The sequence below is a fragment of the Coregonus lavaretus genome (genome assembly GCF_964263955.1).
Source record: "Coregonus lavaretus genome assembly, chromosome: 20".
Lineage (NCBI taxonomy): Eukaryota > Metazoa > Chordata > Actinopteri > Salmoniformes > Salmonidae > Coregonus > Coregonus lavaretus.
In genome coordinates, this window is record NC_140007.1 from 24,250,223 (window position 1) to 24,268,420 (window position 18,198).

General features: G+C 42.9%; 1 protein-coding gene across 1 annotated transcript; it reads left to right on the top strand.

Annotated features, from left to right (window-relative positions):
- Positions 1 to 10,768: 10,768 nt before the first annotated feature.
- LOC311147706 (NADH dehydrogenase [ubiquinone] 1 beta subcomplex subunit 11, mitochondrial-like) lies at positions 10,769 to 12,836 on the top strand. The gene is made up of 3 exons (XM_084184460.1): positions 10,769 to 11,036; positions 11,301 to 11,431; positions 12,613 to 12,836. Exons 1-3 carry the CDS (start codon positions 10,857 to 10,859, stop codon positions 12,740 to 12,742), a joined length of 441 nt encoding a protein of 146 aa, XP_084040586.1. The 5' UTR covers positions 10,769 to 10,856; the 3' UTR covers positions 12,743 to 12,836.
- Positions 12,837 to 18,198: the final 5,362 nt, after the last annotated feature.

Sequence of the window (18,198 nt, forward strand, 5' to 3'; positions counted from 1 at the left end):
TCTTTGGGGATGCTTTTCTGCAAAGGGGACAAGATGACTGCACCGTATTGAGGGGAGGATGGATGGGGCCATGTATCGCGTGATCTTGGCCAACAACCTCCTTCCCTCAGTAAGAGCATTGAAGATGGGTCATGGCTGGGTCTTCCGAAACACACAGCCAGGGCAACTAAGGAGTGGCTCCGTAAGAAATATCTCAAGGTCCTGGAGTGGCCTAGCCAGTCTCCAGACCTGAAGCCAATAGAAAATCTTTGGAGGGAGCTGAAAGTCCGTATTGCCCAGCGACAGCCCCGAAACCTGAAGGATCTGGAGAAGGTCTGTATGGAGGAGTGGGCCAAAATCCCTGCTGCAGTGTGTGCAAACCTGGTCAAGACCTACAGGAAACGTATGATCTCTGTAATTGCAAACAAAGGTTTCTGTACCAAATATTAAGTTCTGCTTTTCTGATGTATCAAATACTTATGTCATGCAATAAAATGCAAATTAAAGTTGAAGTGTACCTATGATAAAAATTACAGACCTGCAAAATCGGCAGTGTATCAAATACTTGTTCTCCCCACTGTGCTGTTTTCGATGGATGGGTCCTGGCCTCTCGTGGGCCTAGGGATTCGGGGGGACGGGGGTGGTATGCTGATCACTGGGATGATGGCCCAACTTGGGATGGGGAGGGGCTTTAGCATGTGAATTAGTGGAGAACAATTGGAGGGTTACTTAGTAGCAATGCAAATATCATGGTACAGCTATATGGACAGACAATCGCTATGGTATTTTTTGTTGGTAAATGTACAAACATATATAATGATAAATAGATTTGAAACTTGTATCCCATCATGGTATGTGGTGAAATAAGTATAGCCAGTTATAATTGTAATGGCTTAGCAGATAATAACAAAAGAAGAACAATATTTATATGGCTCCAAGAGCAGGAATATAATATATATTGTTTGCAGGAAACTCATTCAACAATTCTAGATGAAGTTGTGTGGAAAAAGGAATGGGGGGGGGGGGGAATATACTTCTCCCATGGGCAAAGAAACTCAAAAGGAGCATAGCAGACTTCAAAAAGGCATTTGATAAAGTACGACTGGGGTTTATATATAAATGCCTGGAGCATTTCAATTTTGGAGAATCTCTTATAAAATGGGTTAAAATCATGTATAGTAACCCTAGGTGCAAAATAGTAAATAATGGCTATTTCTCAGAAAGTTTTAAACTCTCAAGAGGAGTGAAACAAGGTTGTCCACTATCGGCATATCTATTTATTATTGCTATCGAGATGTTAGCTATTAAAATCAGATCCAACAGTAATATCAAGGGATTAGAAATCCAGGGCTTAAAAACAAACGTGTAATTGTATGCTGATGATTCATGTTTTCTTTTAAATCCACAACTTGAAGCCCTCCACAGCCTCATAGAGGATCTAGATACATTTTCTAACCTCTCTGGATTACAACCAAATTATGATAAATGTACTATATTATGTATTGGATCACTAAAAAATACAATTTTTACATTACCATGTAGTTTACCAATAAAATGGTCTGATGGTGATGTGGATATACTTGGAATACATATCCCACATGAAATAAATGATCTCACTCCAATACATTTTAATAGAAAGTTAGCAAAAATAGATAAGATCTTGCTACCATGGAAAGGGAAATACCTGTCAATTTGTGGAAAAATCACCCTGATTAACTCTTTAGTATTATCCCAGTTTACCTATTTGCTTATGGTCTTGACTATGCCAAGCGAACAGTTTTTTAAATTATATGAGAAAAATATATTCTATTTTATTTGGAACGGGCCTATTCATATAATGAATATGAATTCGGAGGACAGAAATTATTAAATATGAAAGCATTAGACCTATCACTAAAAGCTTCAGTCATACAAAAGTTATACTTAAATCCGAACTGGTTCTCTAGTAAATTAGTAAAATTGTCTCACCCAATGTTCAAGAATGGCCTTTTTCCATTTATTCAGATTACAACCTCTCACTTTAAGTTATTTGAAAAGGAAATAATATCCCAAATATCACTATTTCTAAAACAAGCCATAGAAAGTTGGTTGCAATTTCAATTTAATCCTCCAGAAACGACAGAACAAATAATGCAACAAATATTTTGGTTAAACTCAACTATACTAATTGATAAAAAACCTTTTTTTTTTACAATAAAAACAAAAAAAAGTTATATTCTTCGTAAATGATATTATCGGTAGGACTGGTGGAGTTATGTCGCACATGCAGCTAACAAAAACATATGGAAATGTCTGCTCTACCCAATATTACAACCAAATAATTGCAGCATTACCGCAAAAATGGAAAAGGAAAGTGGAAGGGGGAAAAAGTAAGGAACTTGTCTGTTGGCCTTGCATTAAAGAATATAATTGGTTAAAGAAAATTGTGATCAATAAAAAAGTATACCAGATTCATTTAAGGACCAAAGGATTGACAGCCGTCCCATATAGATTGCAAAATAGTTGGGAAGAGATTTTTGACGTACCGATTCCATGGCATAGTGTTTATGAATTGATACGCAAAACGACGCCGGATTCAAAACTTAGAATTTTTCAATTTAAATTATTATATACAATTCTTGCTACCAATATAATGTTATTTATATGGGGGATACAATCTTCCCAGCTCTGCAGATTTTGCTGCGAAGAGACAGAATCATTAGATAATTTGTTTTGGTACTGTCCATTTGTAGCTTGTTTTTGGACACAGGTCCAGGAATGGCTAAAGGATTGCAATATTTACATGGAGCTAACCCTGCAGATAGCACTACTGGGTGATCTGAAAAGTCATAGTCAATTGATCAATAATATAATAATACATTTAGCAAAAAAAAAATATTTTCAATTTACGATCTGTGGAAACAGTGAGAATAGAAGGGTTCAGAACATTTGTAAAACATCACAGTACAGTTGAAAATATATGGCAAATAGAAATCCAATATGGATGGTGTTTAGAGATAGATGGGAGGTGTTGAATGGAGCTGAAGGATGGGACTAATAACAACAACTAATAACAACAAGATAACTAATGTAAAGCATACTGTGTTCATAATAAGTGTATAGGTTATAGGTTGAGAGCTTTTGTGAAAGAGCACAGTTAGAAAAATATGGCATATAGAAGCAAACCAGATGGACATCATGAAAATGATCGGAGGAAGTTCAGGAGTAAAAACAAACAAAATATAATTATTGTAGAATTTGACTGTGTCCATAAAATGTATATAGTATATATAGGCTGGAAGTAGAGGCCTAAGCGTTGTTGTTCACTAGTTTACTCCAATTGGGGAAGGGGTGGTGGGGTTGGAAATTAATGAAGGGAAATATAATTTTTTAAAGGATATGCGTGTACATTTACATTTACATTTTAGTCATTTAGCAGACGCTCTTATCCAGAGCGACTTACAGGAGCAATTAGGGTTAAGTGCCTTGCTCAAGGGCACATTAACGTCATTTAGCAGACGCTCTTAGCCAGAGCGACTCACAAATGTGTGCGTTCACCCTATAGCCAGTGGGATAACCACTTTACAATTTGGGGGGGGGGGGGTTAGAAGGAATACTTTATCCTATCCCAGGTATTCCTTAAAGAGGTGGGGTTTCAAATGTCTCCGGAAGGTGGTGAGTGACTCCGCTGTCCTGGCGTCGTGAGGGAGCTTGTTCCACCATTGGGGTGCCAGAGCAGCGAACAGTTTTGACTGGGCTGAGCGGGAGCTATGCTTCCGCAGAGGAAGGGGAGCCAGCAGGCCAGAGGTGGATGAACGCAATGCCCTCGTTTGGGTGTAGGGACTGATCAGAGCCTGAAGGTACAGAGGTGCCGTTCCCCTCACTGCTCCATAGGCAAGCACCATGGTCTTGTAGCGGATGCGAGCTTCAACTGGAAGCCAGTGGAGTGTGCGGAGGAGGGGGGTGACGTGAGAGAACTTGGGAAGGTTGAACACCAGACGGGCTGCGGCATTCTGGATGAGTTGTAGGGGTTTAATGGCACAGGCAGGGAGGCCAGCCAACAGCGAGTTGCAGTAGTCCAGACGGGAGATGACAAGTGCCTGGACCAGGACCTGCGCCGCTTCCTGTGTAAGGCAGGGTCGCACTCTCCGAATGTTGTAGAGCATGAACCTGCAGGAGCGGGTCACCGCCTTGATGTTGGCGGAGAACGACAGGGTGTTGTCCAGGGTCACGCCTAGGCTCTTCGCACTCTGGGAGGAGGACACAGCGGAGTTGTCAACCGTGATGGCGAGATCATGGAACGGGCAGTCCTTCCCCGGGAGGAAGAGCAGCTCCGTCTTGCCAGGGTTCAGCTTGAGGTGGTGATCCGTCATCCATACTGATATGTCTGCCAGACATGCAGAGATGCGATTCGCCACCTGGTTATCAGAAGGGGGAAAGGAGAAGATTAGTTGTGTATCGTCAGCGTAGCAATGATAGGAAAGGCCATGTGAGGATATGACAGAGCCAAGTGACTTGGTGTATAGGGAGAAAAGGAGAGGGCCTAGAACCGAGCCCTGGGGGACACCAGTGGTGAGAGCACGTGGTGCGGAGACAGCTTCCCGCCACGCCACTTGGTAGGAGCGACCGGTCAGGTAGGACGCAATCCAGGAGTGAGCCGCGCCGGAGATGCCCAGCTCGGAGAGGGTGGAGAGGAGGATCTGATGGTTCACAGTATCAAAGGCAGCAGACAGGTCTAGAAGGACAAGAGCAGAGGAGAGAGAGTTAGCTTTAGCAGTGCGGAGAGTCTCCGTGACACAGAGAAGAGCAGTCTCAGTTGAATGACCAGTCCTGAAACCTGATTGGTTTGGATCAAGAAGGTCATTCTGAGAGAGATAGCAAGAGAGCTGGCTAAAGACGGCACGCTCAATAGTTTTGGAAAGAAAAGAAAGAAGGGATACTGGTCTGTAGTTGTTGACATCAGTGGGGTCGAGTGTTGGTTTTTTGAGAAGGGGAGCAACTCTCGCTCTCTTGAAGACGGAAGGGACATGGCCAGCGGTCAAGGATGAGTTGATCAGCGAGGTGAGGTAGGGGAGAAGGTCACCGGAGATGGTCTGGAGAAGGGAGGAGGGGATGGGGTCAAGCGGGCAGGTTGTTGGGCGGCCTGCAGTCACAAGTCGCAGGATTTTATCTGGAGAGAGAGGGGAGAAAGAAGTCAAAGCATAGGGTAGGGCAGTGTGAGCAGGACCAGCAGTGTCATTAGACTTAACAAACGAGGATCGGATGTCGTCAACCTTCTTTTCAAAGTGGTTGACGAAGTCATCCACAGAGAGAGAGGAGGGGGGGGGGGGGGGGGGGAGGATTCAGGAGGGAGGAAAATGTGGCAAAGAGCTTCCTAGGGTTAGAGGCAGATGCTTGGAATTTAGAGTGGTAGAAGGTGGCCTTAGCAGCAGAAACAGATGAAGAAAATGTAGAGAGGAGGGAGTGAAAAGATGCCAGGTCGGCAGGGAGTTTAGTTTTCTTCCATTTCCGCTCCGCTGCCCGGAGCTCTGTTCTGTGAGCTCGCAATGAGTCATCAAGCCACGGAGCTGGAGGGGAGGACCGAGCCGGCCGGGAGGATAGGGGACACAGAGAGTCAAAGGATGCAGAAAGGGAGGAGAGGAGGGTTGAGGAGGCAGAATCAGGAGATTGGAGGGAGAAGGATTGAGCAGAGGGAAGAGATGATAGGATGGAAGAGGAGAGAGTAGTGGGAGAGAGAGAGCGAAGGTTGCGGCGGCGCATTACCATCTGTGTAGGGGCAGAGTGAGTAGTGTGGGAGGAGAGTGAGAGAGAAAAGGAAACAAAGTAGTGGTCGGAGACATGGAGGGGAGTTGCAGTGAGATTAGTAGAGGAGCAGCATCTAGTGAAGATGAGGTCAAGCGTATTGCCTGCCTTGTGAGTAGGGGGGGACGGTGAGAGGGTGAGGTCAAAAGAGGAGAGGAGTGGAAAGAAGGAGGCAGAGAGAAATGAGTCAAATGTGGACATAGGGAGGTTGAAATCCCCCAAAACTGTGAGGGGTGAGCCATCCTCAGGGAAGGAACTTATCAAGGCGTCAAGCTCATTGATGAACTCTCCAAGGGAACCTGGAGGGCGATAGATGACAAGGATATTAAGCTTAAATGGGCTAGTGACTGTGACAGCATGGAATTCAAATGAGGAGATAGACAGATGGGTTAGGGGAAAAATTGAGAATGTCCACTTGGGAGAGATGAGGATTCCTGTACCACCACCCCTCTGACCAGATGCTCTCGGGGTATGCGAGAACACATGGTCAGACGAGGAGAGAGCAGTAGGAGTAGCAGTGTTTTCAGTGGTGATCCATGTTTCCGTCAGCGCCAGGAAGTCGAGGGACTGGAGGTTGGCATAGGCTGGGATGAAGTCAGCTTTGTTGGCAGCAGAACGGCAGTTCCAGAGGCTGCCTGCGACCTGGAACTCCACGTGGGTGGTGCGTGCAGGGACCACCAGGTTAGAGAGGCAGCAGCCACGCGGTGTGGTGCGTTTGTGTAGCCTGTGCAGAGAAGAGAGAACAGGGATAGGCAGAGGCATAGTTGACAGGCTGTAGCAAATGGCTACAAAAATGCAGAGGAGATCGGAATGAAATGGGCTAAGCATCTGGGAGCGGAGAGAGCAGGGCCTCCCTCACCAAAAACTTCTACCACAGAAACTAAAATTGTTTCACTGAACCACCCGAACAAAAACTCTCCCAACTTCCGCCTTTAGAAATCAGAATTGTTGTGAACCACAGCGGTTCAATGTTTAAAGGAATAGACTCAACCCACTTTATTCAGCTAGCCAACTATGACACCATAGCCAACTAGCAAGCTAGCATCCAATAACAATAACACACCGTTTAGCACCAACACTTGGTCACAACAAACCACCAATAATGTGATAACACACTAAACAGATCATTCGTGTCTGTGTCAAGTTCCTTTCATGACGCAGCAATGATTAGACGTTGGCTAGCTAGGACAAGTATATTGTAGTTAGCTACTACAGTACAGCTAGCTGGTCGTGTTGGGGAGCTAGCAATGGCCACTGTGTTGACTTTGTTTGAAGAACGGCTAGCTAGCTAGCTTCGTGCTACAGCCGGCACGGCCGAGGACACTGCCAAGACACAGTAACTACCCACAACAACCCACGAAGCCTAGCTATGACGCCGTAGCTAACTTGCAAGCTAGCATCCATTAACACACAATTTAGCATCAATACTTGGTTACAACAAACTGCCAAGAGTGTGTTAGCACACTAAACAGATAATTCAAGTCCGTGTCTAGTTCCTTTCATAACGCATAACGCAGCAAAAAATTAAACGTTGGCTAGGACTACATTAACATTGGAAACAGCTCTCCAGCGTTGCTAATCATTACCAGTAGCTACCCGCTAGCTAGCTAGCCTCGTGCTTCGATACTAACCTACAATTACCTACGGAAACCTACAATAACAACAATACTAACCTATAATAAATACAATACCTAACTACAGCTAACTACCTACCTACGATCTAATACATGGTTAAGCAAAAAATTAAACGTTGGCTAGGACTACATTAACATTGGAACCAGCTCTCCAGCGTTGCTAATCGTTACCAGTAGCTACCCGCTAGCTAGCTAGCCTCGTGCTTCGATACTAACCTACAATTACCTACGGAAACCTACAATAACAACAATACTAACCTATAATAAATACAATACCTAACTACAGCTAACTACCTACCTACGATCTAATACATGGTTAAGCAAAAAATTAAACGTTGGCTAGGACTACATTAACATTGGAAACAGCTCTCCAGCGTTGCTAATCGTTACCAGTAGCTACCCGCTAGCTAGCTAGCCTCGTGCTTCGATACTAACCTACAATTACCTACGGAAACCTACAATAACAACAATACTAACCTATAATAAATACAATACCTAACTACAGCTAACTACCTACCTACGATCTAATACATGGTTAAGCTTTACTCAACACCATATGAGAAGCTTACCTCCTGCTTACCTCCAGCTAGAGAAAAACACGACCTCTCCCGACCTCTCCCGACACGTGTGTGTGTATGTATGTATGTATATATATGTGTGTGTATGGATATATGTATGTATGTGTGTGTATGTATGTGTATGTGTATACCTTTTTAAAACATTTTGTCAAAAAAAAAAGGTTTTTTATCAATTAGTATATTTTAGTTTAACCACAATATTTGTTGCATTATTTGTTCTGTCGTTTCTGGAGGATTAAATTGAAATTGCAACCAACTTTCTATGGCTTGTTTTAGAAATAGTGATATTTGGGAGATTATTTCCTTTTCAAATAACTTAAAGTGAGAGGTTGTAATCTGAATAAAGGGAAAAAGGCCTTTCTTGAACATTGGGTGAGATAATCTTACTAATTTGCTAGAGAACCAGTTCGGATTTAAGTATAGCTTTTGGATGACTGAAGCCTTTAGTGATAGGTCTAATGCTTTCATATTTAATAATTTCTGTCCTCCGAATTCATATTTATTATATAAATAGGCCCGTTTAATTTTGTCTGGCTTGCCATTCCAAATAAAATTGAATATTTTTTTCTCATATAATTTAAAAAACTGTTCGCTAGGCGTAGGCAAGACCATAAGCAAATAGGTAAACTGGGATAATACTAAAGAGTTAATCAGGGTAATTTTTCCACAAATTGACAGGTATATACCTTTCCATGGTAGCAAGATCTTATAAAAATAAATAATATGCCATTTAGCAGACGCTTTTATCCAAAGCGACTTACAGTCATGCGTGCATACATTTTGTTTTGTGTATGGGGTGGTACCAGGGATCGAACCCACTACCCTGGCGTTACAAGCACCGTGCTCTACCAGCTGAGCTACAGAGGACCTAATCTATTTTTGCTAACTTTCTATTAAAATGTATTGGAGTGAGATCATTTATTTCATTTGGGATATGTATTCCGAGTATATCCACATCACCATCAGACCATTTGTTTGGTAAACTACATGGTAATGTAAAAATTGTATTTTTTAGTGATCCAATACATAATATAGTACATTTATCATAATTTGGTTGTAATCCAGAGAGGTTAGAAAATGTATCTAGATCCTCTATGAGGCTGTGGAGGAATTCAAGTTGTGGATTTAAAAGAAAACATGAATCATCAGCGTACAATGACACGTTTGTTTTTAAGCCCTGGATTTATAATCCCTTGATATTATTGTTGGATCTGATTTTAATAGCTAACATCTCGATGGCAATAATAAATAGATATGCCGATAGTGGACAACCTTGTTTCACTCCTCTTAGGGAGAGGTTGTTGCTCCGGCACCACACTGCCAGGTCACTGACCTCCTCCCTGCAGGCTGACTCATCGTCGCCGGTGATCAGGCCTACCACCGTTGTGTCGTCAGCGAACTTGATAATGGTGTTGGAGTCGTGCATGGCCATACAGTCATGGGTGAACAGGGAGTACAGGAGGGGACTAAGCACACACCTCTGTGGGGCCTCTGTGTTAAGGGTCAGCGTGGTGGAGGTGTTGTTGCCTACTCTCACAACCTGGGGTCGGCCCGTCAGGAAGTCCAAGATCCAGTTGCAGAGGGAGGTGTTCAGACCCAGAGTCCTAAGCTTGGTGACGAGCTTGGAGGGGATAATGGTGTTGAACGCTTAGCTGTAGTCAATGAACAGCATTCCCACATAGGTATTCCTCTTATCTAGGTGGGTGAGGGCAGTATGGAGAGCAATTGAAATTGCGTCGTCTTTGGATCTGTTGGGGCGGTATGCAAGTTGGAATGGGTCTAGGGTGGCTGGGATGGTGGAGTTACTGTCTGCCATAACCAGCCTCTCAAAGCACTTGAGTGCTACAGGGCGGTAATCATTGAGGCATGAAGCCTTAGAGTTCTTAGGAACAGGAATGATTGTGGTCATCTTAAAACATGTGGGGATTACAGACTGGGACAAGGAGAGGTAAAAAATGACCGTGAATATGCCTGCCAGCTGTTCTGCGTATACTCTGAGAATGCGCCCTGGAATACCGTCGGGGCCCGCAGCCTCTCGGTCAGTGATGGCCCTCACACCCGGCTCGATGTTGTTGTCAATACTGTATGCAATGTCTGTGGGTGAATTATGAAACAATTACTGTAAGCAGATGTGCAACAAAATTGTAATTTAGATTTGTTTTTGCCGTTACTTGATCTATTTTAAATGTACTGTAAGAATATGTTGCAGATTACACTTTAATTGGTGCCTATGGAAACAAATAGAAATGTAATGAACAATGTTTTCAATATCCAACCTAATCCTCCGCAATACTTTTTATCAATGCTTAAATTAATTTCCCTTGCCAAATGCAAGTAGGGTATGGGCTTGTTATTTAATGAGGGGCAATTTTGGTAATTTCTTAGGCCGGGTGAAAAACATGTATTGTATGAGTGATTGCTCTTGTAAATCGCTCTGGATAAAATAATCTGCTAAATGACACATTTAAAATGTAAATGTAATAACAGGTGGTCATTACCAGGTTATGATGAGGTCTTAACTTTGACCAGCACAAAATATAGCACATAATATAGTGGTCACAATTATGACCAACTGGTCTTATTCTGGTCAGTAAAAATACGTTGTAAAAAAAAACGTTTTCAATTTTTCAACCAGTTTGTGACCAAAATAAGATGTCATAGAAAGACGTAATACTGACGTCTTTCTAACCAGGTTTTGCCCACTGGGCTGTGTTCGTGGTAGGTGACAGCAGCAGGACAGCAGACTGCAATCCTCCCTTTTCCCACCCGTTCTGTAGGTGGCGACAATACCCTATCTTGAAATTATCTGATGCGGTCCCGCAAGTTGAAGAAGAAAATGCGAAACAATTCCGGTTCCGTGGACTTGAAGTGTTGACCTGACAAAATGCTCGCCCGGTTGTCACGGTTTAGGCCTGCCTTGACCCGTTTTCGCCCTAACCTGGCGTGCGGGACTCGGTTCGTATCTCAATCCTCGGGTGCTGCTGGTTCGGCCACAGTGTCGGATTTGCAGCCCTCGCATGCCAAAGAAGGCCATGGACAAGCAGAGGTCAGCGCGTTCGAAAAGGTGAGTTGGTCCTGAATCGAAACGGAAATACCATTCTCTAGTTCTCATCTGTTATTATTTACATTTTTCACATCCATTGTAGTTTTTGACATAACGATACACATTCCTTCAGTCAAACATAGTGGCTAGCTACATTACTATCTGCACTCAGGGATAGTACTAGCTAGAAACGTTAGCTAGCTACTGTAGCTAGCTAGGTAACACATTGTTTACAATGCAGTGTATCATGAAACCATAACAACAATCTCTCTCAAATCTCGACAGAATCGAGATTATCATGGGTTCTCTCAGGACCCTGTCGTTGACGAGTGGAACATGAGGATGGCCTTCTTCTTTGGCATCTCTATGGCTATTGTAGTTGGGGGTACCTTCATCCACTATTTGCCAGACCATGGGTATGTTTAAGCCACACTGCACATCCCTCTTTGTTACTTGCTCTGTCACTTGCTGGAGCAGGTGCACAAAGAGTTTGAAAAGCCCAGCTACAAAACATACAAAGCACATGCTCTTTCCATGATAGACTGACCAGGTGAATTCAAATGAAAGCTATGATCCCTTATTGATGTCACATGTTAAATCCACTTCAATCAGTGTAGATGAAGGGGAGGAGACAGGTTAAATAATGATTTTGAAGCCAACCAAACTACACTGATGAAGAATGTCTTGAAACATCTCTATCAAGCTTGTCAACCAGATACTACTTTAAGGCAACCAAACTATCGGAAACCAGTCTTTTTCAGTTAAAGGCAGCGACGTGAGGAGACTCATTTTGTCTTTTGTTTTTGGAAAACTATTTTGGGATAATGGTGCAAAAGGTTGTGTCATCATCCCCTTCATTTGACGAAGACGACTGATTCAATATTTTATTAATCAAATGTTTTTTTGTGTAAAAAAATAGTAATGTTTATATATCACATTACACATTTAGTAATGACAGAATGCATTTTAAACTTCACGCACAATAACACTTTTGTATGACTTAAAAAAAGTATTGTAGCGATAGGAGTGGGGGATAAAAAGGTGCTTGTACATTGATAATAGAGCTCTGCTACCCAACCCAGACGGGCCCGACATTATACATTGGGTTAGGGCCTGTTTTTTAATCAATTACTAGGGTACTGGCAGGGCTCGCGTATCACTAAATTGATCACTAACATTTTGAAGCTGAGCCATTTACTTGTGCTCTGCTATGCAGTACAGTCATATCTGACTAAGATCATAACATGGTGTCAGAAGTGCTTCAACCTCATCAAATATAAGACAGGAGAGACTATTTCACAGAAAATAAATGTTCCTTGATTTGGAAGGCGGACGAGCAATATACACCGTCGTAGTACGGATGAAGCCTGAGCTGGAATGTGAAGCTGGTTAGCTTTAGAAAACCCTGAGTAGAATGTAGCTTGCTTCGTAGGATACCCCTCTGGACTCCACAAATTCACTTATGTTGTCTCCATCTTTGAACCTCTAAACAAGCATCCAACAGACACACACACACATCTTACGTGCTTGATTTAGTTGATCATCACAAACATAATAATTGATCATTAATCTTTTTGGCCTGTCTTTTTCTCACCAGTATGAGACAGTGGGCCAGGAGGGAAGCAGAAAGGTTGATCACACAGAGAGAGGCTGCAGGTCTTCCTCTTATGGAGGAGAACTACTATGACCCAAGCAAGATTGTGCTACCAGGAGCCGGAGAAGAGTAGGATGTACTATAAGGAGCTGCACATTGATCATTTGTTTTTTCTGACTGTACATTTCTCTTCAGTATAATGTTATAAAAAATATACTACTCTACTACACCATTGCTTGATCATTCTTTTGTAGCCAGTGGTCAAACGGAATAGCCCTTAGTAGCAACTGTGACTGTATCAGTGATCATGAAATGGTACAAGAGTGTCAAACTACTGGAGTCAATACTCTGTGAGCCCCTTGTAGTTGCCCCGAGCCATGCCATCACATCTCCAATGGATGATACCACAGCTGTGAAAGTGTGACATTGTTATCATGCACCACCCCCGCAAATAATATTAGAGTAGCAGACAATCTCCAGGAAGTCTATGGCATACATCGACAACAGAGGCTGCGTTTAGACGGGCAGCCCAATTCTGATATTTTTGTTCACTTTTGACCAATCAAATGAGCTCTGAAAAATATCTGATGTGATTGGTCAAAATACCAATTAGTGGAAAAAATATCCAAATTGGGCTGCCTGTATAAACGCAACTTTTGAGTGATGGCATGGATGCACAAGTGCACACAGTAGTAGTGCTGGTGATTGACAAACTTGAATGTGGCCTAATGACCATTCTGAAAGAAGATAAGGATTTAAGTACCTACCGGTAACACCTTATCACAATGCGTGCAGGAATAGGCTTCAGTTAAAGATGAACTGAAACGCTAAAACAAACCATGACATCTCATTATGAAACATAGTTCCGCCCGATACCCAAATAGTGGCCCGGGTGCTAAATCCGGTCCCAAATAGTGGCCCGGGTGCTAAATCCGGTCCACAACATTTAATGTGGCTGGGTGAAATTTAATTTAGAGCAGGGCTGTTCAATTCCAGTCCTGGGGGGCCTTTATGTGGCATCATTTTGAGTGCGGACCCCATCACAACTTTTTGCTTATCTGAATTCATGGGTTTTGCGCACCAACCAAACTTCTGGGAGAGCACGATGGTCCCCTTTTGATCAGTCCTAGAGGGCCGAAACAACATTTCTGGTTTTGTTTCTACCTGGTAGTTAAATTGCACTCACCTGGTTTCCCAGGTCTGAATTACCATCATATTGAACCATATTATAGCCATTTCCCTTAATGATGCCATCTCTACAAATCATAAGCAAAGATTGTCTATTATATTTACAAGATATTCGAGTGGCAGCTCTAATGGAAATACATGTCCTCAAAGATGGAAGGCAGGCGGAGGAGGTGAGATCAGGAGGGACAATTCTAGCTAATGAGAGGGCAGATGTGTGTGTGAACAACAGTCCATAGAGATACGTAGAGGACTCATCTTTGTATCTGTGCCATTATAAATTGAATTTTATTTGTCACATGCTTTGTAAACAACAGATGTAGACTAACAGTGAAATGCTTACTTACAGGTCCTTTTCCAACTATGTTAAAGATTTACAAAATTGAAATAGTGACACAGGGAATAAATACACAGTGAATAACAATAACAAGTAAAAATAACACGGCTATATACAGGGAGTACCAGTACAGAGTCGATGTGCAGGGGTACGAGGTAATTGAGGTAGCTACCGTGGGGAAAAAAAGTATTTAGTCAGCCACCAATTGTGCAAGTTCTCCCACTTAAAAAGATGAGAGAGGCCTGTAATTTTCATCATAGGTACACGTCAACTATGACAGACAAAATGAGATTTAATTTTTAATGAATTTATTTGCAAATTATGGTGGAAAATAAGTGTTTGGTCAATAACAAACGTTTCTCAATACTTTGTTATATACCCTTTGTTGGCAATGACACAGGTCAAACTTTTTAAGTCTTCAAAAGGTTTTCACACACTGTTGCTGGTATTTTGGGCCATTCCTCCATGCAGATCTCCTCTAGAGCAGCGATGTTTTGGGGCTGTCGCTGGGCAACACAGACTTTCAACTCCCTCCAAAGATTTTCTATGGGGTTGAGATCTGGAGACTGGCTAGGCCACTCCAGGACCTTGAAATGCTTCTTACGAAGCCACTCCTTTGTTGCCCGGGCGGTGTGTTTGGGAACATTGTCATGCTGAAAGACCCAGCCACGTTTCATCTTCAATGCCCTTGCTGATGGAAGGAGGTTTTCACTCAAAATCTCACGATACATGGCCCCATTCATTCTTTCCTTTACACGGATCAGTCGTCCTGGTCCCTTTGCAGAAAAACAGCCCCAAAGCATGAGGTTTCCACCCCCATGCTTCACAGTAGGTATGGTGTTCTTTGGATGCAACTCAGCATTCTTTGTCCTCCAAAAACGACGAGTTGAGTTTTTATGATTTTGGATGATCCAGAAGAGGATTGGGAGAATGGCATATGGTCAGATGAAACCAAAATATAACTTTTTGGAGGACAAAGAATGCTGAGTAGGTAACAACACATCTGCCACACTGATCCTCAACACGGGGGCCCCTCAGGGGTGCGTGCTCAGTCCCCTCCTGTACTCTCTGTTCACCCATGACTGCATGGCCAGGCACGACTCCAACACCATCATTAAGTTTGCCGACGACACAACAGTGGTAGGCCTGATCACCGACAACGATGAGACAGCCTATAGGGAGGAGGTCAGAGATCTGGCCGTGTGGTGCCAGGACAACAACCTCTCCCTCAACGTGACCAAGACAAAGGAGATGATTGTGGACTACAGGAAAAAAAAGAGGACTGAGCACGCCCCCATTCTCATCGACGGGGCTGTAGTGGAACAGGTTGAGAGCTTCAAGTTCCTTGGTGTCCACATCACCAACTAACTATCATGGTCCAAACACACCAAGACAGTCGTGAAGAGGGCACGACAAAGCCTATTCCCCCTCAGGAGACTAAAAAGATTTGGCATGGGTCCTCAGATCCTCAAAAAATTCTACAGCTGCACCATCGAGAGCATCCTGACTGGTTTCATCACCGCCTGGTATGGCAACTGCTTGGCCTCTGACCGCAAGGCACTACAGAGGGTAGTGCGTACGGCCCAGTACATCACTGGGGCAAAGCTCCCTGCCATCCAGGACCTCTATACCAGGCGGTGTCAGAGGAAGGCCCTCAAAATTGTCAAAGACTCCAGCCACCCTAGTCATAGACTGTTCTCTCTGCTACCGCACGGCAAGCGGTACCGGAGTGCCAAGTCTAGGTCCAAAAGACTTATCAACAGCTTCTACCCCCAAGCCATAAGACTCCTGAACAGCTAATCATGGCTACCCGGACTATTTGCACTGCCCCCCCACCCCATCCTTTTTACGCTGCTGCTACTCTGTTAAGTATTTATGCATAGTCACTTTAACTCTACCCACATGTACATATTACCTCAACTACCTCAACTAGCCGGTGCCCCCGCACATTGACTCTGCAACGGTACCCCCCTGTATATATAGCCTCCCTACTGTCACTTTATTTTACTGTATATATAGCCTCCCTACTGTCACTTTATTTTACTTCTGCTCTTTTTTTCTCAACACTTTTTTTGTTGTTGTTTATTCTTACTTTTTTTGTTTAAAATAAATGCACTGTTGGTTAAGGGCTGTAAGTAAGCATTTCACTGCAATGTCTGCACCTGTTGTATTCGGCGCATGTGACCAATAAAATGTGATTTGATTTGATTTGATTTGGATTTGGTATCACTCCTATCAAATCCCATTGAGAGCATACGTCATTGATAGAAAACCTTGAATTGCTGCATCTCGTTGTGTTGTTTGTTGTCCTCCGGTAGGTAGCTAAATTAGCCACGGATGGAGATAGGGATTTGGACTTGTGGTGTTACTTAATTATCTTTACTGGCCAATGATTATAACGGCGATTTTAATCCAACCATTAATTCATACATTGTTGTGCCCCTGACCTGAGGATGGAAGTTCAATGTTAACTAGCTAACGTTGGCCATGAATGGAAGTTAGGCTAGTGAACAAGCATTTTAGCCAGGTAGCCTAGGACAACAAAAAAAATAAGAGTGTACTGTATGACAGAGTGATAGACCGTTTCGTCAACATGAAAGAGAAGAGGATGGCATTGGCGTTTCTCTACATGCACGAACACACACACAACGCATTTGGCTTCCCCAGTGATTTTACCCACGCACCGCTCCTGCGTCTGTGACAGCATGGGCAGTGCAATTGAGGTTATCTCCATTTTAAAGTAATACATTTTCTTCTTCATTGGCTGATTGTTCCCAACTCAGGAATACCCACCCATTTGACTACTTTAAAATGGTGGAAGTCCTCAATGTCCATGCTAAAATGGGTTTTATAAACTGGGTGGGTCGAGCCCTGAATGCTGATTGGGTAGCAGCTGTGGTATATCAGACCGTACACAACGGTTATGACAAAACATTTATTTTTACTGCTCTAATTACATTGGTTACCAGTTTATAATAGCAATAAGGCACCTCAGGGGTTTGTGGTATATGGCCAATAAACCACGGCTAAGGGCTGTATCCAGGCACTCCACATTGCATCATGCGTAAGAATAGGCCTTAGCAGTGGTATATTGGCCATATACCACACCCCCTCGGGCCTTATTACTTAAATATCCATGATGAGTCCTATATCTCTATGAAAACAGGAACAACTCCAATATAAACTTGTTTTTTTCAAAATTGCCGAAATGCCATGTGCGTCAATTTATATCAGTGCATTCGTAACAACCTAACCATTACGAAACGAATATTCGATCAAATAAGCCCCACGTAGAAAATTAGCAATTACATTTTTTGTTGACCAAATTCGACACTCATCCTCCATACAAAAATGTCTCACTTTGTGTGTTTCTTTTCGTGAACAGATTTTGGGCAGAGTAAAACATCTCACGTCGCCTCTTCCTCTCTGGCATAAGAAAGCAAGCAAGCATTAACATTTATATTACAATCCCTCAATGTTACAAGGCCAATTATTGATTTACTGCTATATACAATTTTGGGTTTGACCCACCCAACATTCTTGACTTAGTATTGCAGAAACTGCTTCTCCAATAGAAATCCCTGATCACACTTGCAGGCAATGTCATGGTGACATTGGCTAGCTAAGCTCATGCATAGAAACACATCATTGTGTCTAATGGTCGTCTCGCGCTGACCTACGCATGTGCAGGCCGTCAAATCAAAGGCATTCCTTCGATATAAAGTAGTTTTTGACGAAAATGAAAACTTGTCAGTTTGTCACTTTCACAAGGTTGGAGTAATTTAACAACTAAGGAACGATTTTTCACTTCTCTCATTGACCATGTTTACATGCGCACAGTAGGTCATATCCCGCTTAAGGTCTTATTCCGGATAAGCTGTTTACATTACCTTTGATATCCCGTTCACAAGTATCCCTGTATCCGCGAATAAACAGAATATTCCTAATTGAAGTTCATATGGGTTAAAAGGAATAGTAAATATAATATGGACACTGACTGTAGGCCTATACAGGGTTCCCCAACTGGTTGCCCGCGGGCAATTTTATTTGGCCCCCCAAGTTTTCTG

Coding starts and splice junctions, on each gene's coding strand:
- LOC311147706 (XM_084184460.1), top strand. CDS start 10,857: ATGCTCGCCCGGTTGTCACGGTTTAGGCCTGCCTTGACCCGTTTTCGC. Junction 11,037..11,300: donor AGGTCAGCGCGTTCGAAAAG/GTGAGTTGGTCC, acceptor AAATCTCGACAG/AATCGAGATTATCATGGGTT. Junction 11,432..12,612: donor CACTATTTGCCAGACCATGG/GTATGTTTAAGC, acceptor TTTTCTCACCAG/TATGAGACAGTGGGCCAGGA.